This window comes from Pelecanus crispus, chromosome 5 (genome assembly GCF_030463565.1).
Source record: "Pelecanus crispus isolate bPelCri1 chromosome 5, bPelCri1.pri, whole genome shotgun sequence".
Classification (NCBI taxonomy): domain Eukaryota; kingdom Metazoa; phylum Chordata; class Aves; order Pelecaniformes; family Pelecanidae; genus Pelecanus; species Pelecanus crispus.
Window position 1 is genome coordinate 73,272,079 of NC_134647.1, and position 23,505 is coordinate 73,295,583.

The 23,505-nt window shown below is 58.6% G+C and overlaps 3 protein-coding genes across 4 annotated transcripts; 1 reads left to right on the forward strand and 2 right to left on the reverse strand.

The window, feature by feature from the left end:
• Positions 1-1,519: 1,519 nt before the first annotated feature.
• Positions 1,520-7,345, forward strand: ELOVL1 (ELOVL fatty acid elongase 1). Of its 2 annotated transcripts, none has more exons than XM_009491324.2 (8): positions 1,520-1,684; positions 3,515-3,576; positions 4,018-4,208; positions 4,379-4,459; positions 4,668-4,724; positions 5,029-5,134; positions 5,283-5,419; positions 5,845-7,345. In XM_009491324.2, the coding sequence occupies exons 2-8, from the start codon at positions 3,531-3,533 to the stop codon at positions 6,097-6,099; spliced, it is 873 nt and encodes a 290-aa protein (XP_009489599.1). In that variant the 5' UTR covers positions 1,520-1,684; positions 3,515-3,530; the 3' UTR covers positions 6,100-7,345. The 2 variants fall into 2 exon arrangements, with proteins under 2 accessions (XP_009489599.1, XP_075567004.1); XM_075710889.1 differs by lacking the exon at positions 1,520-1,684 and adding an exon at positions 2,198-2,220.
• A 3,864-nt stretch (positions 7,346-11,209) lies between these two features.
• On the reverse strand, positions 11,210-16,296 carry CDC20 (cell division cycle 20). The gene is made up of 10 exons (XM_075710703.1): positions 16,097-16,296; positions 15,368-15,513; positions 14,573-14,669; positions 13,894-14,022; positions 13,299-13,495; positions 12,841-12,935; positions 12,274-12,505; positions 12,032-12,157; positions 11,744-11,861; positions 11,210-11,409 (listed from the first exon to the last, which is right to left on the reverse strand). Exons 1-10 carry the CDS (start codon positions 16,290-16,292, stop codon positions 11,231-11,233), a joined length of 1,515 nt encoding a protein of 504 aa, XP_075566818.1. The 5' UTR covers positions 16,293-16,296; the 3' UTR covers positions 11,210-11,230.
• A 1,204-nt stretch (positions 16,297-17,500) lies between these two features.
• Positions 17,501-23,274, reverse strand: MPL (MPL proto-oncogene, thrombopoietin receptor). Its single transcript, XM_075711246.1, has 12 exons — positions 23,145-23,274; positions 20,856-20,991; positions 20,340-20,515; positions 19,859-20,124; positions 19,626-19,782; positions 19,330-19,459; positions 18,856-19,028; positions 18,606-18,748; positions 18,292-18,451; positions 18,025-18,112; positions 17,810-17,897; positions 17,501-17,713 (listed from the first exon to the last, which is right to left on the reverse strand). Exons 1-12 carry the CDS (start codon positions 23,257-23,259, stop codon positions 17,501-17,503), a joined length of 1,845 nt encoding a protein of 614 aa, XP_075567361.1. The 5' UTR covers positions 23,260-23,274.
• Between the last annotated feature and the right edge of the window lie 231 nt (positions 23,275-23,505).

Here is a 23,505-nt window from a genome sequence, read left to right on the forward strand (position 1 = left end):
AGGGATCCTGGTACTTTGGGATGCTTGGACCTGTTTGCTTGACTTCTCTTCAGCTGTTCAAGGCTCAGCTTTGGGCTCCCCATCTCCTCCCAGTTCCTTGCCCAAGAGGGTCAGGATCCAGGAGTCAAAGAAGAGTGTCTCCCCTGTACAGAGCAGACAGGTACCAGCTACTGAGCTGTAAATGCCTGCAGTGTGTGATGTGCAGTGTAGTATGGAGTGCAGTAAGAGCAGATGCTTGGCTGGGCAGTGAACCTCTCTAAGTGCAGAGGGACATCAAGTGCTGGTGTTGTGCACAGAGGAAATGGCAGGAGTGAGTTCAGCTTCCCAGACACTTGCTGCTCCAGGCAGGAAAACCCCTGCCTGCAGCAGGAAAGCTGGCATGGAGCCATCATGGTTCAGGCAGGCCAGTGTGCTTTGCATCCTTCTGCTCAGTGAAGGTAATGCTTGTGCCTGCTCTACAACTCCCCCTGGCAGTTGAGCTGCCAACACCCCAAGGCCAGTGGCTGCACCTTGGGAGACAGGAGAGCGAGACATACCTGCATCTGCTCACTGAGCAAGGCACACTTCAGATTCTGTCTAATGCAGGACCATGTAGCATGCTAGTGTGGATGCCAGGTCTTGCAAAGACCTGAAGACCTTGGGGATTCCCTGGAGGTGTGGTTGCTCTGTTAGCTGAATGCAGCAGGATGATGTTCTGCATAGGGAAGCTGTGGAAAACACATAGGTCCTTTTCGTAAGGGCCTTCAGCATAATCCTACTAGTTCTGCCCTTGTAGAAGTCCTGGTGCTTGCCCAGAGCCCATGTTCAGGACAAGTCCAGTGCCTCCCCTCTGCCTGTGGCACATACGGCTGTAGGAGTGCTGGAGGTGCTTCACAAGACACAGCAGTAAGAGGGACTTGCTGCAGTTCACACTGGTGGGGAACTTCTGTGCTAGTGCTGGGTTGAAGTGGGCTTCTCCCAGTGCTTGGGGGGATAGTTGTCTGGGTTCAGGGCTGCTGCCAGGATGACCCTTGTCTGCTGTGTGTTCTGAGCAGCCTTCAGCCAGTCTGTCAGGGCAAAACTGTGGTGAGAGTCTTCTCACCCAAGTCCCCAGTGTCCTGTGACCCCAAACTGTTTTGAGCTGGGGTCCTAGTTGGCCAGTGGTGCTGGAGCCTTGCTGGCATCAGGGTCAGCAAGGTAATCTGTAGTGCCTGGCTCAAGTGTTTCCCTGCAGTGTGAGATGTAGCTCTGAGCTTGTGGGTGACTGATACTATCTTCTTGCACCAGCCTGCCCAAAATAGGCAAATGCTCTGCAGGAGTTTTGTCTCTGCCCTGGACCTGTAGTAAGGCTGACTCATTCAGCTTGATAAGATAAACACAAGAGCTTGAATAGTCAGGTACCTGTGCTGGGAACTAACTCTTGAGGGCTCCTCAATCTAGCAAATAAAGGTGTAGCTGGATGGTAGTGGTTGAAAGCTGAAACTAGACAGACAAGTTTAGAGCTTGCTCTTAGCCATTAAAGCAACATAAAGCTCAGCAGCTTTCAGGACTTGTACTTACTGCGTTTCCCACAGCTGGAGTCTTGAGTGGCTCTCAAGGATGCTATAGTTCCTGCTGTGCTTTTCTGGCCTCTGCACATGGAGAGTGGATAATCTTGGCAGTGCCCAGGACCTCAAATATTACTTGTATCACAGTGATACTACAAGTGAGTATTACTTGCTATTAAAACCCTTGGAACTGTGGGTTGGGAAGGTGAGCATCTATTCTGCTCCTGGTGCACTTGAGGTGTGGGGATCAGTCCTGAGTGGGCTTTGCCCTATTGCTGCAGCTGCCTCCAAGGTGGCATGAAGAACCACCTTCTGTGCTTTCTGAAGCACAGCAAAACTTCTCGGGCTCTGTCCCTGGGGTGTGTGGCTGTGCCAGCTGCTCTGGAGCCTTGCTCGGAGGAGTGGGGGTGAAGGGAGAGACCTGTTCCACCCCACTGCTGTTGCAGAGAGGTTGGGTGGCACTCCCCAGTTTGGAGGAGCACACAGGGTATGACTGGACAGGCACAGAACCAGCCCTGTTGCTGCACTAAAGTGATTTGCAGAGAATGGTAAGCCAGAACAGTGTGTGCCAGGCCCCAGTGAAGATTGCTGCTAGTGAAGCCTGTGTGGGTGCTTGGTAGCACTGCACAGGTCATGCCTGCTGCTGTCCTGCCTGGGTCCCAGCAATACTGGTGCTGGCTGGTGAGGGCTGGAGGTGGCGGTGGCTGCTGGATACTCCCAGCTGGGACCTCACTGGGAAGAAGGTTACTCTGGCTTCAGCCTCCTGGCTGCTGGTCTGTGAGAGGCTGCATGTGTCCTGGTGGCAGCAGCAATAAACCTCCTGGGGAGACTGGGCTGGGGACCTGGTTCCCCAGGCCTATGTGTGGGCTCTGATTCCTGTACACCTTCCTGGAGGAAGGGGTAGGTGGAGTATCTGTTTGGTAGCAGCTATGGGGAATGCCTCCCTTGCAGGTGGGTGAGTCAGATGAGGCTGTGCCTGTGCTCTGACTCCCTTCCTGCTGCTCTGGCATCCTGTAAGCTGGGGAGAGGTTGGGAAGCACAGGGAGCTGGGTGAGGGTGTTTCAAACTTGCCTGCAGCAGCAAGAGCCTGGGCCCTTCCTGCTTTTCTGGAGAGCATCTGTCTGGATTGCTGTCTGGTGTGTGCTCATAGTGAGCCTGAGCAAGTGTGGGGAGTGCCAGTCCTTCTCCCTGCAGCCCTGTATCCTTTTCCTGCAGCTTTTTCCCCTAACTGGGGATACTGTCCCCTGTTTGGAAGGGTAGTGGAAATGTCATTGCCAATTAGGATGCGCCTAGCCTCTGAGGTGCTGGGTTATGGGGTGGTAGCTCTTGTCAGGATGGTTTTGTGCAAGGATGTGAAACCAAGAACATGGAGATCAGAAACTGGTGTTTGTTTCTGAACTGATGCCTTTCCTTCCTCATGCAGTGGGTCTGCCAGTGATGCTGTGTTGCTTCTCTGGTGGGGATCAGTGAGCAGGATCCCAAAGCTGATCATAAAGGCACTGCTCCATGGAGAGTGTGGGCCAGCTCTGCATCTCCCTTGGAAACCTTGCACCAGGGTTAGACAGACCAGTGTGCTGTGTGGGTGGGTATGGGTGGCAAGGTTGGTAGTGATATCACGGCTGTTATGGGTGATAATGTTGGAGCCTGTACAGCAGGAGAAAGACTAAAGGGCTGGAGATACAGTGGTGAGCCTGGAAGCTTTCCTGGCTGGCTTGAAATATTAGGATCCTGCCTTGGAAGGACTGTTGGTGGTGGATGGTGGGGTTACCAGCAGAGATGGGGAGACAGGGCCAGGCTCAGTGAGAAGTGGGGAGCGTATAGCTCACTGGAATTGTGGATGCTGGTGTGTGATCAGCTGAGAGCAATGCTGGCCAGATACACATGACTGCCTCTGAAGCTGTACTTGAAATTTGCTGATCTGCTGGGCTGTGCTCTGCAGGCTGCCCTCCTGGGAAAACAGCTGCCTGATCTGCCCTTCCTCTCCACAGAAATACTGCCATCACCATGGAGGGGATTGTAACCATGTATCAGGACTTCATGAAGAAAGCAGGTGAGTGTTTGGCTCTGCCAGCTGCAGGGCAGGTGGCACTATGTGCATTACTGCCACAGGCACAGGGGGGTGGTCTGTCATTCCTGAAGCAGTCTGGGTGTAGCTGCATTCTGCCTCTGCCCTGATGTAGATGCAGCTTGGTTTTTTTGGGCTGCCTGTTAGGAGGTTGTCTTGCCTCAGTGCCTGTGCAGGTCCTTTTGGGGCACTTGTGTCCTCCTGGGCAGAGGGTCTCCAGGCTGCCCTGCAGCATAGCTTCAGGCTGTGCCTTACAGATTTTGGCTGGCTTCACCAGCCTCTGCTCCCAGACTGCCCCCCCCTACCTGTGCTCCTGTCCTAGGAGAACAGAATTGCCATGTCCTTGCCTCCACTCTGGCAGTAGTGCTGCTGGCAGCAGATTAGGGTGAGGATGCTAACTGCCCTGCACCATGGCTCTCTCTGCAGACCCCCGCATCGCTGATTATCCACTGATGCAGTCCCCGTTCCTTGTGATGGGCATCCTTCTGGCATATGTCTACTTTGTACTATCCTTGGGTCCCCGGCTAATGGCCAACAGGAAGCCTTTAAACCTGAAGAAGTTCATGGTGCTGTACAACTTCTTTCTGGTGGGACTCTCACTTTACATAGTCTATGAGGTGAGTTGTCAGCAGTAGGCTTTGTGTGGTGTGTATAAAGCAGGCTGTGCAGGCTGTGTGAGGAGGGATGGGGAGCCCTTTTGCAGGCTGTTCCCTGCCCTCATGTGCAGGGCTTGGGAAGTGCGGTGGGTGATGTGTTTGGCCTCACCCTGATGGTGCTCTTGTTGCAGTTCCTGATGGCAGGGTGGCTTACTGGGTACACCTGGCGATGTGACCCTGTGGACTTCTCACAGGACCCCAAGGCCCTCAGGGTGAGTTCTTGTCCCTATCCCAATAAGTGGGTATGGCCTCTGGCACTTGTGTTTGGACAGCAAGGTCACAGCTACCTGCTGCTCCTGAGGCAGAGGACCTATAGTCCCTTGCTCTTGGTTTCACCCCAGGGTTACTGGATGGAGACCCTTGGTCACCAGGCATGTTCAGGCTGAGGTGGGTCTCTAATGCTAACCTTTTCTGTTACAGATGGTCAGTGTTGCTTGGCTCTTTGTCTTCTCTAAGTTCATCGAACTGACAGACACGGTGAGTGAGTTACTGAGGAGGTCTTGTCGCTGCTTGCTGGGCAGGGAGTTGGGGCCCAGTGTACTTGGCAGGTGCTTTCTTCAGCCCTTGGTATCACTGCCAAGCAGGCCAATCCGGGCTATTGCAGAGATCACTCTTGGCATGTTATAGCTCTGGAAGCTGTGGGGTGACCTAATATGTGGTGGCAGTGAGCTTGGAGTGTGGGGAAGTGTCACTGAGATCAGATGCTGTGAATTAGTGGCCCAGCCTGCTCTAGCTGCTCCCAGGGCTGCAGGTCCCTGATGCTGTTGGGCTCTTATTGCAGGTGATCTTTGTCCTGCGGAAGAAGAATGAACAGGTCACATTCCTGCACCTCTTCCACCACTCTGTTCTGCCTTGGAGCTGGTGGTGGGGAGCAAAGTTTGGTCCAGGTACGATGGAAACTGTCTGGGAAAGGGTGGGGTTAGCCCCCCAGCATGCTGAGAAGGGGTTTTTGGCCCTGCTGGGTTCCTAGGAGCTCGTTGTAGTGCTAATTGCAGTGGAGGATTGACTTACACTATGGAAAATCTGTCTTAACAGGGGGAATGGGCTCATTCCATGCCATGATCAATTCCATGGTGCACGTTGTCATGTACTTCTACTATGGGCTCTCGGCAGCGGGACCTGCCTTTCAGAAGTACCTGTGGTGGAAGAAGCACATCACAGCCATCCAACTGGTGAGTCTGTGCTGTGGAGCAGAGCATGTGCCCTCAGCCTCGGATGTGAGCGGCAGGCCAGCCCTTGTACCTATGAAATATGCAGCCAGCAGCTGTAGCTGTCTCTTCTGTAGCCTCTCACTCTGGGTTTCTAGCAGCTCCTGGCCCACTGTGGGCCTCTGATAGCCCTACCAGCCTGGCTAGGGCCTGGGGCGCTGCTCAGCCTGCTGCTCCTGGGCTGCAGCCACGTTGGGAGGGCGAGAGGCATGTGCTGCCTTGAGACTTGTGCCTGCCTCTTCCAGCTGCTGCTGACTGCACCTAGCCATAAGGACCTCTGCTTCAGGGTGGGAAAGGAGCCTATTGGTTTCATTTAGAAGGAAGGTCTCTAGTGGGATCCCTCACCCTGCTTCCACTAATAACTTGTCCCTGCTCTGCCTTGCTCCCAGGCACAGTTTGTGATTGTCTCCGTCCACATCTCCCAGTATTACTTCATGCCCAGCTGCCAGTACCAGTTCCCCATCTTCATCCACCTCATCTGGATTTATGGGACCATCTTCTTCATCCTCTTCTCCAACTTCTGGTACCAGTCGTACACCAAGGGCAAGCGGTTGCCCAGGGGGGCTCAGCAAGCGGCCCAGCACAATGGTAGCAGCATCCATGAGAATGGCACTGTCACCAATGGCAAGGTCAAAGCCAACTAGAGGGCAAGGCCCTCCCAGAGCCAATGAGAGCCCCGGGGCAGAGGCAGCTGGGACCTGTTCCCCTGCTCCTGGGTGCCACTAGCCAAGTCAAGTGCCTACAGACTGTTGTACCCCTGTGCCCAGCCCTGCTGTCCTCTGTCTGCATGCCCAGCCCCTCTGCTCTGAGCAGCCATGGGCAACTTCTCCAGCTCCTGGGAGGGCTCGTGCTGTTTCTTGGTGTTGCTGAGCAGAGAGGCAGCTGCCTGCATCACAGCTGCAGGGCTGCAGTCCCATTCCAGTGTTTCCAAAGGAACTTCCCCCAAGTGCCTACATCTGGCCCTTCTGCCTGGGGGCCATTTCCTTCTGAGTAGGACCAAAAGAAGAGACCAGTCCCTGTCCTGGTGCCCTCTCCTTTTCCCTGTCTCATCAGAGCCTGTGTGGATGAGCAGACTTGTCCCTGGTTGCTTGCTGCTGCCAGTTCAAGTGTGAGTACTCCTGCTCTACCATGCCTTGTGCCACCTTGTTCCATGCCACAGTGCTGCATGTCCCTTCTGGTCCCTGTGTGCCCAGGTGGGGGGTCCTGCCCTGGCATGTCTGTGCTCAGGTGTGGCTGTGGAGAACGTAGGGGCAGTGCATGTGGGACTTGAGGGCCCAGACCTGCCCAGTACAGTACACACGCCCTGTGCCTAGTACATAGCAGGGGTTGTGACAGCCTGAAATGCCTCCCCCACACAATAAACCCAGGTTGCCTTGCCTTTCTGTGCCTGGGCTGGGTGCTCAGTGTGTGCTGTGGTCACACTTACCTGATTCTGTATGGCAGCTGGTGGCTTGCTCCAGAACTGGGGAGGCCAAGCTCAGCCTTGCCTTGGATCACTTCCATTCCTGCAAACTCAAGACTTGAGCAATAATTGCTCCTAGAATTGGCTCCTGAGCTCTCCTGCTTGGGACCAGCCCTGCTCTGGCCCGGCATGAGCACAGTGGAGGATGGTTGTAGCGTGCCCTGCTGTGGTGTAATAGTGAGCACCTCTTGCCTCTGTGGATCCAGCTGGCCCTGGGTGAAGGTGGTGTACTCTGCCCTACAGCAGGGCAGTGCAGCAGCTCTCCTGGGCCTGATGCCCATCACCTGCTCTGGCTGTAACCAAAATAATGCTGGTGGCCTTGAGGATGAGGTGAAGGAGCCAGGCCCTGTCAGATTGGGCTGCTCTTCTATCACAAATAAACAAACAGAAGGAGAAATGGCTCTGCCCTCTTGTTTTTTCTGGCTTGCTGTGCTCAGAAGCTGTTCCAGGTGTGTGGTCCTGCCCAGTGTGGTTGGAGGCAGGGCTGGGAGAAGCAGCTGGCGTAGCAGGTTTGTGTGTTGGGGGGAGACAGTGATAGTGCTGTGCTGATGAAGCAGATGGCAGATTGTTTCCAAGTGCTTTGGGAGAGCAATGCTCAGGGCAGGAAATGTGTCAAGGCTCCTGTTGTGAAAGTGGCTCCACCCTGTAAAAGAATGGCTGGGGTGGAGCATGGGTGCAGGGCTGGGACCTGGGCCAGCTGCCTAGGAGGAGCTGCTGCTTTTCAGAAATCCTGGGGAGCTAATATGTGGCAGAGCAGGGAACAGAGACCCTGGAAGCCCAGGTGATGGGGAGAGGGCAGTCTGGTGCTTTCTGCATCTACTGAAGCCAAAGCTGCTGCCATCTGTGAATGCCCCTGCAGTGAGGGTCTGTGCGGAACACAGATGAAGCTGGTCAGAGGGAGGTTCATGTTGCTGCTGCCTTGCTCCTGCTACAGCAGTACATCTTCCTGGCTGGGCTTTGCCCTCTCTACCACCTCAGCCAGTCTGGCTTCCCTTCAGTGCTGTTGGGGTGCAGTGCTGCCTTCCCCATCACCTTGTGATGGGCCCTCCTGAGCAGAGAGGCCACAGCCCAGGTGCTGACTCAAGCCTGGGAAGAGGGGTGGGCAGCTGGCTGGGCTGCTTGTGGCTGGGAGGAGGTCATGAGCCCAGCAGGCCTCCAGAAGCTGAGTTTCACTGTGGGTTTGGTTGGGGTGTGGGAGGGCTTTAGTGGATGTCCAGCCAAAGCCCTAGAGCAGGGCTTGGTGTGAGGGAAAGTTATGCTGACCCTGCCTGAGCTGCTCTACATCTTTCAAGGCTGTGCTCTGAAATGTAGGAAAAGCTCTTCAAGTGAGCTGAACTGCTGTGACCAATATGCCTAACTGCATGCGGGCATCACCCTGTTACGTGTGGCTCGGTGCCCTTCTATGGATCAAACCTTAAAATGGGATCTGGCTGCTGCACTGTGTAGTGTTCTCTCAGTTGTTGCTGCTTCTCTGTGGGCAAGGACTGGCAGGAGAGCTTGTTCTGGTCCCTGCTGGTGTGTAAGGTTATTAAAGTGCTCAGAGTCACCGCTTCAGGAGCTGGAGGTGACTGTCCAGCTGAGATGGAGCTTTTCCTGTCTAGCCTCCTTCCCCCCTGCCCCCCCAGCTGGCTCTTGGTGAAGACAGGACTGTCTTTGCTTTTGCCCAAAATAGTAACAATATTTTAAACTACTTATGCTTGGCATTTTAAAATGGGCTGTTCCCTGCATGCGCTCTGCTCTCCTTTCCTCCAATTGTTCCTGTTAGCTGTGTTCTTTCCATTGGCTACTAATTTATACACTGTCATGGTCAGTCTGGGCTGCTGCTCCAAACTGAATTCACACCTTATATGGCAGTGTTTCCTGGGCCTACTGGGTCAGTGCCCAGCTCCTGCCTCTGCCTCTCCTCTCTCTAGGGCACTAGGATAGTATGGGGCCAAAGGAAGGCACTGCAGTATCATCATCTTCTGGTAACAGAGGACTTTCAAGGGGTGTGTAACACCCAGCTTCTGGGGGTGGGTATGTGCTAAGGAGAGAGGCTAGACAGGCACTGTCTGAGAAAGATAAACTGCTATTACATGGGAGTGAAGAAACTACAGCAGCCTTCAGGCACGTGTAAAGCCTTCCTTCCAGGGTCAGGCAGCACTAGAAGCCTTAATGTGCTGTGGGGCCACAGAGCAAGTCTGTGCTAACTCCCAGCGTTAAGCTGCAGGGCTGTGGGGCAGGCCTCCTACAACAGGAAGAGCCAAACCTTGCACGTGGGTTCCAGCCCCCTTCCCATTAGGTCCAGCTCCTGCCCTAGGATTTACTTCTGAAGAGGAAGGAGAGCTGTCTCTTCCTCCCCCGGACCTCCCCGGGTGGCCAAATGGCGATGCACCAAGCTTCCCCCCTGGCATGGTGCTGGGCTCAGCTGCTGCAAGCTGTTTTTTGACACTGTGCCCCATATCTCAGCAATAGGTGTGGGGCTGCTGTGGGGTGCTCACCGGCTGGCCTCTGCACAGCACGCGCTGGTGCCAGCGCTGCCTGCCTTCGAAGGCTCTAGCTGGCGTCCAGCTCAGGAGGCAGAGCAGGGGCCTGGTGCCAGGTGCAGCATGGTACTGTGCAAAGAGGAAGGTGAAAACAGGTGCTAATAAATAATCCATCCTCAGCAATCACAGGCTGATGGGAGGCACAGGCTTTGTCAAGCTGCTTTGCACAGGCCAAGTGCTAATCAGCTGCACAGGGTCCCTGGCTGTGCCTGTGCAGCTGAAGGGCAGGCTCCGTGGGTCTGGTGCAGCCCCACAGCCTCGGACACCATGGCTCTGACATACAGACCAGCGTGGCAGCTGTGGCTCTTGCTCAGGTAAAGGCTTGAATATGTTCGCTGCAATTTGCACCAGCACAACCAAGCCTGGAAAAAAAAAAAAAAAAGCATTTTCCAAGCACTGGGGGTGAGGGGGTGTGGCTCTACATGCGTGGCTCTACCCCATGTCAGCTGAGTGCCACTGCCTGTGTCCCTGCATGCAGCCTCAGCTTGGCACCAGGGCTTCCCCACCGCAGGAGGAGAGGACAGAGATCAGGGCTGCTGGAAGAATGTACGACTAAGGGCTGTGCGCTGGGTCGATGGTGCTTTGGGAGTCTTGCGGGACATCCAGGCTGGCTGCAGCAGTGTAAACTAACCCTTTTGCTTTGCATCAGGCTTCACGCCATTGCCTGTTGCCAGCCCCTTTCTGGCCTTTGGGGTGATTACAGCTGTTGCTGTGTTTCCAGTCCTGCCCCCCCTTTTTTCCAATAGTATTTGGCTCCTAATTCAGTATTAAACTTGCTGCAAAAATAGCTGTTCTACTCTAGCACCGTAAGAGCAGGCAGCATTGGCTGCGTGTAGCAGAATGAGGGTAACTGCTGTGTGTGGGCCAGGCTACAGCTCGGACTGCCAAGAACCAGTGCCCAGCCTGCGCTGGCACAGAGCAGTAGCTGCCTGCAGAGGCAGAGCAAGGCCCAGATGGGACACAGGGGACGCTGGGGATGCAGACACACTGTGCTTTCTGCCCAGCCACAGCTGGCAGCAGAGCAGGCAGCAGCTGGGCAGAGGGCCCTCCCTCAGGCAGGGACCAGTTTAGAGCTGGTCCACTGCTCTGTGGCTGCTTCCTCCTAGCCCTGCTGCAGGGCTGGAGCCCAGGGAAGGGTCTGTTTTGACACACTCTGATCAGGGATGGAAGGCTAGGAAATCACCCTTTATCCTAAAAACAAGAGCACCAACAGCAATACAGAGGCCCTCTTTGTCCCCTAACACTTACCTTCTCTTACCAGAGCCAGGACACCAGAACCAGCATCCAGCCACAGGCCAGGCCACTCCATGATTCTGGTTTGAGCAAGAGGTGCAAAGAAAGCTAGGTTCTCCTAGTCAAGCTGTGCTAGAGGAGGGGCTGAGTAGGGAACTTCTACAGACACAGGCTAGAGGTCAGCTTCAGTTACTGCTGCAAGCAGAAAGCCCATGTCTACAGTCTTTCAGTGCTACAGCTTCCCCCTGCAGGGTGCAAGCAAGCCCCAGCCCCTCTAATGGAGCTGCACTTCTGGGCAGGTGACACAAGTACAGCCATGGCACAGCACCCTTCCCCTGTGCTAGGCTCAGCCCACCTGCAAACCAGCCCTAGAGAACAAGAGCTCCACCTCTTGCCCAGATCCCAAACCTCAGCAAGGAGAGGCTTAGGTCTTCCATGGATCTTCCATGATTCCATTAAAAAAAAAAAGTCAAATTTAAGCAGTTTATTAACATTTAAAATACTGTACAGTGTATAAACCAGATTTCCCCCCCTTCCCACAACAGCCCTGTGCACTCATCGGATGCCCTGGTGAATGATGCTGCTTTTGGCACTGTTTGCCTTCTCTTTCTCCTTCTTCTTTATGGGGTCCATCTCAAAACAGCGCCAGAGCCGCAGCGTTTCATCAGCAGCTGCCGAGGCCACTGTTGCACCATCAGGGCTCATAGTCAGGTTCAAGACTCTGGCAGTGTGACCTGAGGAGAAGGATGTGTGCAGTCAGGGCTGGGCTGATCACCACCTGCCCTGCTCCCTCTGCTTCTACCACAATGCTCAGGTTTGCTCCTGTATGTCCCTTGAGCTCCACCAGCTTGCGTAGCTGCCCCCACACCATGCTGCAGCAGCATGAGTTCAGGCCCTAGGCAACACCTTTGGAGCAATGGTCTTTCTTCAGCAGCCCCTTGCTCTAGCAGCGTGCCCCTGGGCACCATTCTGCATCAGTGATGCTCCGGGCCAGACCACCAGTCTGCTCAAACATCTGCCTTCAGCCTCCAGCAGCCCTCCCTTCCCCAGGCAAAGGGCCCAGCCTACCTCGCAGCTCAGTGACCTTGGCCATCGTTGGGTACTTCCATACAACCAGCTGATTCTGTGCAAAGCCATGCCCTGAAATGAACTCCTTGTAGTTTGTTGACCACAGGATAGAACAAACCTGGGAAGAGGTAGTAATGCAGGTAAGCCAAGCTGCTTGTGCTGATGCTCCCCACCCAGACACAAGCATGGTCCCCTCCTCTCCCATGCCCCTGGGCCTCAGGAGCCAGCAGCTCTGTGTAGGTGTCCTGCCCGAAGGTGTTTGTCACCAAGCTGCTGTTCATGTCTCACCTGGGAATGGGCATCAACAGCACTGAGGCAGGTGCCAGAACACACATTCCAGATGCGGATATGCCTGTCACTAGTCCCACCTCCAGTGGCTAGAACATTTGACTGCCATGGACACCATGCCACAGCCTGGAAGAAAAGGGTTAATTCTAAAGACACACAAGAGGCAACCTGTGCACAGTGAGCGTGTCTGCCTTGCACACAGACACATGCCCACACCCCACCCACAGCAGCCCTGCACTCACCTTGACAGCACCCTGGTGCTGAGTGAAAGTCTGTACAGGAGCAAAGTCTCCGCTGTCCCCCTGGGTGCATGGCCAGATGTTCACCAAGTTGTCATTGCCACCACTGGCCAGGTATCGGCCATCTAGAGACCACCTGAGACCACACACTTCCTGTGTATGGCCAGCAAGCGTGGCCACGTGATGCTCAGCCACTCTGACATCATGGTGGTGGATGTGGCCAGTCCGTGCCCCACTGCAGAGAGAAGGCTTGCAGGGTCAGGCTGGCAGGTATTTTCACCAAAATCCATTTTTGTGCTGTTGCAAGACTGCCATACCTGCCACTGGGTTTCAACCAGTGTTACCAGCATCACTGGACTGTTGGTGTGAGCAAAGTAGCCACAGCAGCTCTTCACAGCTTCAGTGCAAAGGGCAAGAGAGAAGAGACCACCTCCCCGCAGCCCCAACAGAACAGGCTGAGTAAGAAGCCTTAGGACAGAAACTCCTCTCTGCCACCCCTAACAGATCCAGGATAAGAATCTGCAACAGCAGCTGGACACTGCCTTTCACCCACCCCACCCACTGCCTTACCTGGAGAGGATGTAGCTGTTCCAGCTGAGGGACCCCACACGGGAAGAATGGCTGGTCATATTTCGGAGACGTTTCTGCTGCTGTATGTCCCATAGCTAGAGAGGCAGAGCAAGAAGTTCTCCAGAGGATGAGGAAACCCAGCCCTGTTGCCTTGCCCTAGGAACCTAACTGCACAGGCTCTGGCATTCAACCTTGTCAGTATGGGAGCAGAGATCAATTTGTATCTCATGCCTACAGAACAGGAGGTAACTCCAGGTGTCAGAAACCCCAAAACCAAACTCTGCCTTGCTGCTGCACCTGATCACTGGCTATGGCTGGATGTGGACACTTCCACCCCACACCAGTCAAAACAAGTCAGAGTGCATTGCATCCTTCTCGTGCTAGCCAAGCCTTTGTCCTGAGGCGCTGCAGCTCCAGCAATCCCTAGACAACACCTCTAGTTTTACTCCTCCACTCACCTGGACCTCAGCATTACTTGTGCCAACAGCAAGGTAGTTTCCTTCTTTAATCCATGACACAGAGGAAACGTAATCATCTGGATGCTCCATCTGCAGCAGCTGGATAATCTCCCCAGAGGTGTGATTCCACAGATAGACAGAGTTGTCCAGAGCCACTGCCAGGAAGTTCTGAGAGCTCCAGTCAATGAGATTCAGATCTACAGTTTGGAAGAGCAACGCAAGTCACACTGTGCTTACCTGGAGAGCCCTGTCCTTCACCAGTGCTGATGCCAGACCTTCCACCTGCACCAGGGGCATGTGTGCACACACATGGGTGCACATGCACATATGGGTAAGGGGCAGCCTCCTGGGTGTCACCATGCCCCGCTAGTGGGATCAGGTAACCCTGATCCAAGTCACCTACACAGCACTCTGAACCATTGTCCCTATAAGGTGACACAAGGACACTCCAGAAGCAGTCCATGCCAGCCTGGGTGCATAAGATACTGAAACAGCCCAGTTAGAGCTCCAGTTCCTCGCACCACACCATCCTAGGAACTGCACTCCAGTGCAAAATGATCTCAAAGCCCAGCACTCAACATTGCAGCCTACTTACAATAGTCATTGCGGATCTCTGGTGCATCCAGGATCCGGTCTGGCATCGAGGGAATGTATCTGCCATTCTTCCTGCTGGATCCAGGTGTCATTTTCTGACTGTAGAGCACTTTGAGGTTATTCTGATAGCCTACGTGCAGAGTAACAGACTTGTTAACCTGAGTTAGTTTCCTCCCAGCTGAGCACTGCTCACCCAACTAGAAATCCCTTCCAGTGAAAATAAGTCCTGAGAGAAGAGATAGGCTCAGAAGGGCGCAGTGTGTTAACATCACTGGCAGTACGAACTGCTGAGCCAGGATGAGCTCCAATTCCCCAATTCACAAGGACAAGTTTAACTGACAAGCACTTGGTTTTCTGTATCCCATTATGTTTAGTGACAGTTAAGCTACAAAATGCACAGCAGAGAGTTTGAAGCTTTTGCAGACCTCAGGAAGGTTTGCCACCTGCAGTACAAGTGAGTAACCGGCAGTCATTTCAACTTTTGTAAATAAATTGACCATAGCTCTTATGCAGCCCCCTCAGCCTCAGGAAACCTAAGGAGGAAGACTCCAGTGTGCCCAGGAGCTCTGAGAAGCAGCCAGCTGAACTCTCCTGTGTCCATGCACAGGGCACCTCTGTGTTGCTCTTCCCCTGCCCAGATCTCTCCAGCTGAGTCAACTCACACAGACCCTGTATCATACCTTCCGGAGCATTCTGTGGCTTTCCACTGAGGCGGAGGATCTTTGCCTCTTCAATATCAAAGCCATTCAGATTCACTGCCCAGGCTTTCTGTTGCTCCTACAGAGACAAACCACCTTCAGTGAGATGTATTTGAAACACAGAGCCTGTGCTGCACTTAAACTGCAGCTGGCAGAGCATACACCTAAGCCCCATTCTCCCAAAATCAGGAGGTATACTGTGGAGGTGCTGTGGGAGTCAGCTACAGACAGGCAGCTCAAAATAGTTTTCCCTCAGACATTGGCACACTGTCCTGCTCACATTTTCATACAGAAGAGCAGCAAATTCAGTGTGTACACATTCCAGAATAGCTCCCCATGTAGACGTTGGCCTAGAATAGCTACCACCAGCAGTTTCACTGTGCACAGGCTCACAGCTTTGCATCTCTGTAGCCTGCTATATTTTAAAGTCTTATTAACTCAAAGTTGAATTTTGCAACCAGAAGCAGCACAGGCTAGAGTGAGTGGAAGCAGAAGTATAAGGTTCTATGCTCTTCCCTGTGCCTAGGGAAACATCCCTACAGAGCAGCTACACTCAGGCTCCAGTGTAGCAGCTGTGTACCCATTACACTTGCAGGCTCTACAGCTTCCACCTCATCCTAGGCTCCTAAAGCCCAGAGCTGGAAGCAATGATGGCATGGGCTGTCAGCCCCATGCACCCACTTGATAGAACTTAGTTTGCTTCTTTGCAAAAGGCCAAGAAGAATTAGACATTTGGTAGTGATCGCTGTAGTAATTGTAACTTGGCAACATGCTCACCTTCTTGGTAGGGGACTCCTCAGCAGGGTCATTCTCTTTAGTTAGGAGGAAATTGGCCATCTCCATCTGCATAGTGCTACGGTTGGGAATGTAGCGATCTCCCCCAGCCTTTGTTGGGGTGCTCTGGATTTTGGATCCAGATTTACCTGCATTCACATGCATAAATACTGTTTTACAGCTATTGAACAGACAGAAGAGACAGCAAACCCAGCACTCTTCCACATCACACCTGCCAGACAAGCAGGAGTCAGAGACCTCAGACCATCCAGTCACAGCTAACTCATATTTCTTGTCGTGTCCCCCCCCCCCCCCCCCATATAATAGCACTAAGCTCTGGTTGGGGACTACCAGGAAACAGCTCCTTGGGTCTAGCACAAGAATTCCAGAGTTCACAGACAAGAGGAAGATGCAAAAATACTGTTACAGCATGTAAAGCTGTCAGCAGACAGTCCTACCCACACTTGTCCCAACACACAGCTGTGCCAGCAAGGCTCAGCTGGGGGGTCAGCAGCTCACCCAGCCCCAGTGCACAGAGTTCTGCCCACCTCATGCTGGGGAGGAGAAGGTGGGTGTCTCCCAGGAGCCAGGCAACGTAGCCCACCTCCTCCTGCCTGACCAGCAGGCCGGCTGGTACAGCCTGGTACAGAGCCCAGAGCCCCAAGGCTACAGGCAAGCAGCCCAGGCAACGCTGCCCTCACCCAGCCTATGCCAGTAGTTGCCGCCGCTCACCGGGTGTCCTGGATGGTGTCTTGCTGGAGCTGTGGGAGCGATTGGCCGGCTTCATGGGCGACACGCCGCCGGCGGGGCTGGGCCCGGGGCCGCTCTCCTTGGCCTTGCGCTGCCACCGCGCGGGCGGCGCGTTGGGGATCGGCGTGTCCAGCTTCAGCAGCCCGTGCAGGTCCGCCTCGAACACGAACTGCGCCATGGCGCTGCGGGCGGGCCGCGTCAGCGGGGCCCCGCGCAGGGACGCCGGCCGGGCTGCAGCCCTAAGCCGCCGGGTCCCCCCTCCGGCCCCTCCACAGGGCCCTCTCCACCACAGGACACCCCCAAAAGGCCGCTCCTCGGGGCCCTCTCCACCACAGGACACCCCCAAAAGGCCGCTCCTCGGGGCCCTCTCCACCACAAGACAACCCCCCCAAGGCCGCTCCTCGGGGCCCTCTCCACCACAAGACAACCCCCGCAAGGCCGCTCCTCGGGGCCCTCTCCACCACAAGACAACCCCCGCAAGGCCGCTCCTCGGGGCCCTCTCCACCACAAGACAACCCCCGCAAGGCCGCTCCTCGGGGCCCTCTCCACCACAAGACAACCCCCGCAAGGCCGCTCCTCGGGGCCCTCTCCACCACAAGACAACCCCCCAAGGCCGCTCCTCGGGGCCCTCTCCACCACAAGACAACCCCCCATGGCTGCTCCTCGGGGCCCTCTCCACCGCAGGACAACCCCCCCAGGCCGCTCCTTGGGGCCCTCTCCACCACAAGACAACCCCCCATGGCTGCTCCTCGGGGCTCTCTCCACCGCAGGACAACCCCCCCAGGCCGCTCCTTGGGGCCCTCTCCACTGCAGGACACCCCCCCATGGCTGCTCCTCGGGGCCCTCTCCACCGCAGGTCATCGCCCCCCCCCCCGCCCCCCCGGCCGCTCCTCAGGTGCCGCCTCACCACAGCCTCCCCCCCAAGGCCGCACCTCAAGGCCCCCCTCGCCACCAGGGTCTCTCTCACGACCCGCTTCGCCGCAGGCGCGTCCCCCACCTCCCCGGCCGCTCCTCAGACCCCCCCGTTCCCCCACCGCAGGGCGCCGGCCCTGCCGCCCCTCACCTCCGCCCGGCGTTTGAGGCTCGCCGAGCTCCCCTCCGCCGCAGCATTTTTAAACCCCGCGCGGCCGCTCCTCCCATTGGCCGTTTCAAACCCAACCGCCGCCCGCTGCCATGGCGACCACCGCGCGCCGCGTCGCGATTGGCTGGACCGCGGGGCGGGGCGGGGCTCTCCCTACCGGGCGGCTGCGCGTTGACGCTGGCGGGTGGGTGGCGGGAAGAGGGGCGGGGCGGGGGGCGAGGGGCCGGGGCCGGGGCCGGGGCCGGGGCCGGGGCCGGGGCGCCGCGCCGCGAAGGAGGGAGGAGGCCGGGTGGTTGGTGTCTGGTTTATGTCGGGGCGGGGGGCGCGGCGGAGGGCGGCCCGCGCGGCTCCCAGCCGCTCATGAGCAGGTAGGACTGGTTGGCGATGTCGGTGCTGGGCAGCCGGCCGGCAGCGTGCTCCGGCGGCGGCGCGCCCGCCTCCCCCCGCGGGCCGGGCAGCACCTCCAGCAGGCAGGGCAGGACGGCCTCCTCCGGCGGCTGCTTGTAGAAGGCGTTGGCCTGGGGAGGGAGGGAGAGGGGGCGCGGTGGGGGCGGCCCTTGCAGCTGTCCCCCGTGGGGGCTCCGCCGCGGTGGGCCCTGCCCCGGCCCCCTCACCTGGCCGTGCTTGCTGCTGTCGTGGAGGAAGCTGCCCAGTGCGCGGTGCAGGTCCGGGACGGGGGGCCAGAGCTTCTGCTTCACGTTGCTGGGTGCGGGGAAGGGGATGTCGAAGGCAAACCCCAGTCCTGGGGTGCCCTGATGCCCCCGGGCAGGGTGCCCAGGGCTGCTGCTGGACCCCCCCCCCCCCCACCTGCCCCGGGCACAGCCCTTACCTGTAGAGGGAGGGGAAGGTGCACCGCAGCCCCAGGAGCACCCCTGTGAAGAGCAGCGGCACCACCGTAACGCTCGGGATGACCCAGCCTGCATTGGAGGAGGAATGCTGGGACCGTAGCCCTCCCCAGATGTGCCACCACTGCGCCCTTCGCAGCCCTGTCACCCTCTGCCTCATGCTCCCCACCCCATTTCCAGCACTCTTGGTCTCGTGCCCTTGGCCGTGTGGCTCCTCTGGCCGCAGCCGCCGCTCCTGCCTTGCCCCTTACCTGCATCGGCCGTGGCGTCAACCACGACAGGTTCGGACCAGGCGCTCCAGCTGCCCTGGTACCACGGCCCGCTGGGCTGGGCCCGCACCTGGGCAGAGTAGCGGGCACCTGGCCGTAGGTCCAGGGCTTCTTTCCTGACTCCCCGCGGGACCTGCAGGACCTACAGGGCAGAACCGAGCTGGAGACCGCAGCTGCTGCGGGGTGGCCGGGGGGCAGTGCTGGGGTGTGGGTCCGTCCCGCCCGACGCCATGCAGGCCGTGTGCTGGCAGCAGAGGTGGGCAGGGCTGCTCGGGGGAGCCCCGGCCATGCCTAACCTTCCAGTCATGGCTCTTCTCCACAGCATAGCGGACCTGGTAGTCCAGCTGCTCCGCAAGTGCTTCCAGGGGTGGCAGCCACTGCAGGCTCAGCCGGCCCTGCGACACCGTCACCTGCACGAGCTGCGGGGCGTCTGTGAGCACTGTTGGGGATGGGGATGTGTCGCTGCCATGGAACGGGGTGGGACGCTGGGTGCCCCGCCAGCCGGGCACGGACAAGCTCAGGGGCCGCGGTGGTGCTGGGACTCACCAGCCCGGTGCAGCCAGAAGGGCTCCTTGAAGTAGCTGAGCGTGGGTGGTGCGTGGGGCAGGGTGACGTTCACCAGGACGGAGATGGCACTGCCAGCCCTGGGCTGGAAGGTGCAGGTGTGGGTGCCCTGCACCCCCACGCTCGCCTCCTCACACCGCTGCCATGCGTCTTCCCTGCGCAAGGAGCGGGGAGCCAGTCAGCCTCACTGCGGCAGCCCCGCTCCCCTTGCCTGCTGCCAGCCCTGCTCCGGGGCCGCCCTGTCCCCGCAACCAGCGCTGCCTTGCTCCACCTGCACTCGCCCAGGAAAGCCAGCGCTGCCTGTAGTCGGAGGGGTGGTGTGGCCAGGAGCGGTGGTGGGGAGGTGTGAGGTCGATGGTGGTAGGGCAGGGCAGGGCACAGAGCCGAGCAGGGCTGGTGGTCCCTGGGATGTGCTGCCCCTCTGCCTGAGCGCCATATCCTTGCCATGCCCCTTACCTTGTGCCGGCCCCGCTCGGAGGCGCCCGGTAGAAGAGCTGGTGGGAGCCACGGGGCTCTGCGGGGTCCCAGCTCCACTCGCAGCGCACGAGCCGCAGGTCAGGGGTGCTGCAGCACAGCCCGATGTCTCCTGGGCAGGCAAGAGCCAGGGCAGGGAGGGGGCTGCTTACCCCTGGCCCCCCAAAACCTGGGTGCTGCACCTTGCCTGCCCCAGGACCCCCACCCCTCGCAGCCCCAGGTGTGGGTGCCTCCCCGCCATGCCAGCCAGTGCCCTGGCAGTGGGGACGGCCGCTCACCAGAGGAGCGGGGTGTCTCCGCAGCCACTGCCTGTGACCAGGGCCCCCAGACGCCGTCCATGGAGGTGCCGTCAGGCTTGCTGCGCACCTGGATGTGGTACCTCACCCCTGGCCTCAGGTTCTGGAGGACCACCCAGGTGTCGGCCTGGACCAGCCCCTGCAGGAGAGGGGCCAGGCTGGGGAGTGGTTGCGGCCCCCAAATCCCCCTGCCCAGCCCTGGCCCCTGTGTGTACCTGCCCTGCTCCTGGGGAAGCTGCAGCTGCCCCTGCCGTGGATGCATGGGTGCTGCTGGCCGGCTGGATGGAGGGGTCCCCAGGGTGCTGCCCACCGGGGTCCAATGCGGTGCTGCAGGGTGTCTCTGGGGAACTGGCAGGGCAGCACCGCACCTCGTAGAGGAAGAAGTTCAGGTAGTCAGCGAGCGGCGGCTGCCACGACACGTAGAGCTGCCCCACAGCCCCGGCCCAGCGCGCAGTGATGTTTGCTGGCGGGGCGATGAGACCTGCAGGGAACGTGACGGGGCATTTGCCCTCCTGCAGCAGCCCCCATCTGGGCACCCCCTGGTCCTGCCAGGGGACACCCGGTGCTCCCCCCGGGGCTGCCTCTGTGCCCGGCACGCAGGGTACTGCCAGCCCCCATGGCGGCAGAAGGGCAGGGGACCCAGGTCTGGGTACTGTCCTGGTGTCACACGGGTATTGCCCGGTGCGAGGGACTCACCCACTGCGTCCACGCTGAGCTCCCGCCAGTACTTGGTCTGGTTGGTGGTGGCGTCCAGGACGCAGAGGTGGAGCTGGGTGAAGAGCCGCACGTCCTGGCTGGGGAAGATGCAGACGTGCCGCGTCCTGCCAGCCCCGTGGTGCCACGTGGAGACGGTGCACGCCGTGGGCACGTCCCTGAGGAATGGACAGCGGGGTCCTGCAGCACCCCATGCCTCCTGCCCAGGGTCAGGCTGGAGGAGAGGGGACCTGGGGCATGGCACCGAGACCTTGGTGTCACCAGCTCCTTCTCTGTGCCCTCATCCACTGCAGGGCACTGTCCCCTTGGAATGGAGGGACAGCCACAGTTCCAGCCCTGCCTCAGGGTGTGTGGTGGCTGCTACATAGCTCCCGTGGGCTCTCCGCCATCTCTCCCTGCAGCTGGGAGCCACCGGGATGGCACCGAGAGCTGCAGCACCCTGACCCTGCTACTCTGTGCGGGCAAAAGGGAGGCTGGGCTGTCCCCACCACCTCCTACCTGCTGTACCAGTAGTAGAAGTGGCACGTCCTGCTCGCCACTGCCTCCTCCTCCTCATCCCAGAAGCAGGTGAGGTCCTCGAAGGAGCGAGAGAAGCAGAGGATGTCCTCAGGCACCTCCGCCAGCAGCGCAGCATCTGGGAGGAGTGTGGGCATGAAGGAGCCTCTGGGCACAACCCTGTCCCCATCCCACCTGCATCCCCCCGCCCCGTGCCCGCTGGCCAGTTTGCCTCCGAGGCCAGGCCGTGCAGGCACCGGGGACAGTGTGGGCACGGTCATGGCCGTGGCACAAGTGCCCCCCACCAGCTTGGCACGGCGGGGAGGGACATGGCACGCGTGCCGGCTGCTGTCTCACACTGGGGTCCTGGCAGGCGGCAGGGTTCCCCACCGCCCGGCCCCACCACCCCCCCCCTCCTCAGCACACAGGGTCCTTTGGGACAAACAAACATCCCGAAATAGCCCTGCGGTTGGAGGGGGGCTCGGGGCCCGGCGATCGGGGGGAAGCACCCCTGCCCTGCTCACGCCGGAAGGCGCGTGGAAGTGCGATAAGGAGGAGCAGTGCCCCGGGGAGAGGGAAAGGGCCTGGGGGCTGGCGTGGGGGCGTGCGGTCCTGAGCAGGGGGGGATGCTCAAACCCCGGCCTGGGGACTGCCTGGGGGGCTGTGAGTTTCTGTGCCCTACTCGGCAAGCTGCCCTCCCTGTCATTGCAGGGGTGAACTGGGATGAACTGGAGCATCAAGCCCCGCAGGATCTCTGTCCCAAGCACTGGTGGCTTTGCTGGCACATGGGTGCCTGTCCCCATTGCCAGGAAAAAGGGGACAGCCCCAAGATGCAGATGTGTAAAGCACAGGGTGGCCTTGCTGCCCCCAGCATTGCTCCAGCGGCTCCTTCTCTCCCACTGCCTCTGCCCTGGGACCTGCCCCAGCCTTCCTCCTCCTCCTCCTCCTCCTCCTCCTGGGATGTGCCCCCTTCCCCTGGGGCTGCCCCCAGCTGAAGTACCCCACAACAAGCCCCCCTGCCAGCACCCAGCCCTGCTCCGTGTGCTGAGCACATCAGTTCTCTGCTCCACACCCCCTGTGCTGCCAGCTGAGCCCGCCCCAGGTGAAGAATAAGAAACAGTCCCCAAATGTCCTTGCCATCCTCCCGGTATCCCCCTGCTCTCCCTGTCCCTTCCCTTGCCCTGACCCCTAGCCCTGTTCCTCCTTTCCCAGCCCTATGTCACCTTCCTCCCCCAGCTCACATCCCCTTCACACAGACCACAGCCTCCCCCTACCTGCTCTTCCCTTTTTGCACCCCATTGCACCCACTGCTGGCTCTGTGACCCCCCAGCACCAGGGGATGTAGTGGCCAGGTCCCAGCAGCCCCGTGACACGGGGACCCATGGCATAGGTGGGAGGCCATGCTGGTCCTGTGGATGACCAGAGCATCTTTGCTGGGTGCAGGCCATTTCCTGGGAAAAGCAGCCACACGGCTCTGCAGCCTGCTTCAGCTGCCCTTGGGCAGCAGCTCGGGGCACAATGATGCCGGAGAGGCTGATGATGCAGCCCAACCCCATCCTTCCTCCCACTACCCCTACAAGGGTGACTCAAAATGTGGTCCCGAGCCTGCCATGGCCAGAGTCCTGGGGTGGGGCTGGAGAGAAGAGCAGGAGATCAACAGGATTTTGTTCAGTTAATGCTTTTTATGGTAATACAGAGAGTGTTAAAAGGGCTAAGGAGGGGCTCAAAGGAAGCATGGACAGGGCTGAAATGAGAGAAAGCTGGGAAGCAGCTCTGCCAGGCACAGTGAGCCGCGCTGGGGCCAGCTGCCAGCTGAGCTGAGGATGCTCGCTGGGGCAGTAAGATCATGGCAAGGACGGCATGGGAGCACTGGGATTAGCCTGGCAGTGCCACAGCATTACCCGCGGTGCAGAGCTGTGCTGTCAGACATTAGCTTGAATTTTGCTCAGACCCTTGTTGTAACTCCGAGAGTTTTTGATGAGCAGAGAGCCCCTCTGCCACCTGTGCGGGGCTGGGAGCCGTAGGCTGCCATCCTGAAGGGGCACCCAGGGGCAGCCAGGTCCTGCCCGCAGAGAGCAGGGATGTCCCTCTGCTCCAAGCACCCCAGAGTGTCCCACAGGTGAGAAGGGGGCTCCATTGCCCACTTTGAACACCCCCCTGCACACCCTCCTGGGGTGCCCCCTCCCCAACCCTGCAAGTTCTGGCTGCCATAGGGTGCTCGCTGCCTGCGCCTAGCATGCCAGCTCCTCTCTGGCCCATCCTTTGGGGGAGAAAATGGCACCAAGGACCTACCTTGGGATGTCACCGGCTCGGGGGCGGACGGCAGGCTGCGGAGGCTGAGCAGGGTGGCAGGGAGCAGCGAGAGCAGCCAGCCCCAGGGCAGGCAGGCTGCCATCCTGCACCCCATGTGCCAGTGCCGGCCAGCACCCCGGGAGCTGCTGCAGCTCCTCCGGGCGATACCTTTATCTGGGAAGTGGCGGCTGTGCAGCTCAGGAAGCCTGGCTGGAGGCTCCCCCCACCCCATCGCCGGCACTTCCCCGTGCCCGAAACCACCGTGCTGCGGCCCCTCTGCCGCCACCCGCAGTGCCAAGAGAGACTGCTCCTATCAGATAGGCAGCACGTCCTGCCCTTGTGGCTACCGGCACGCCGGGAG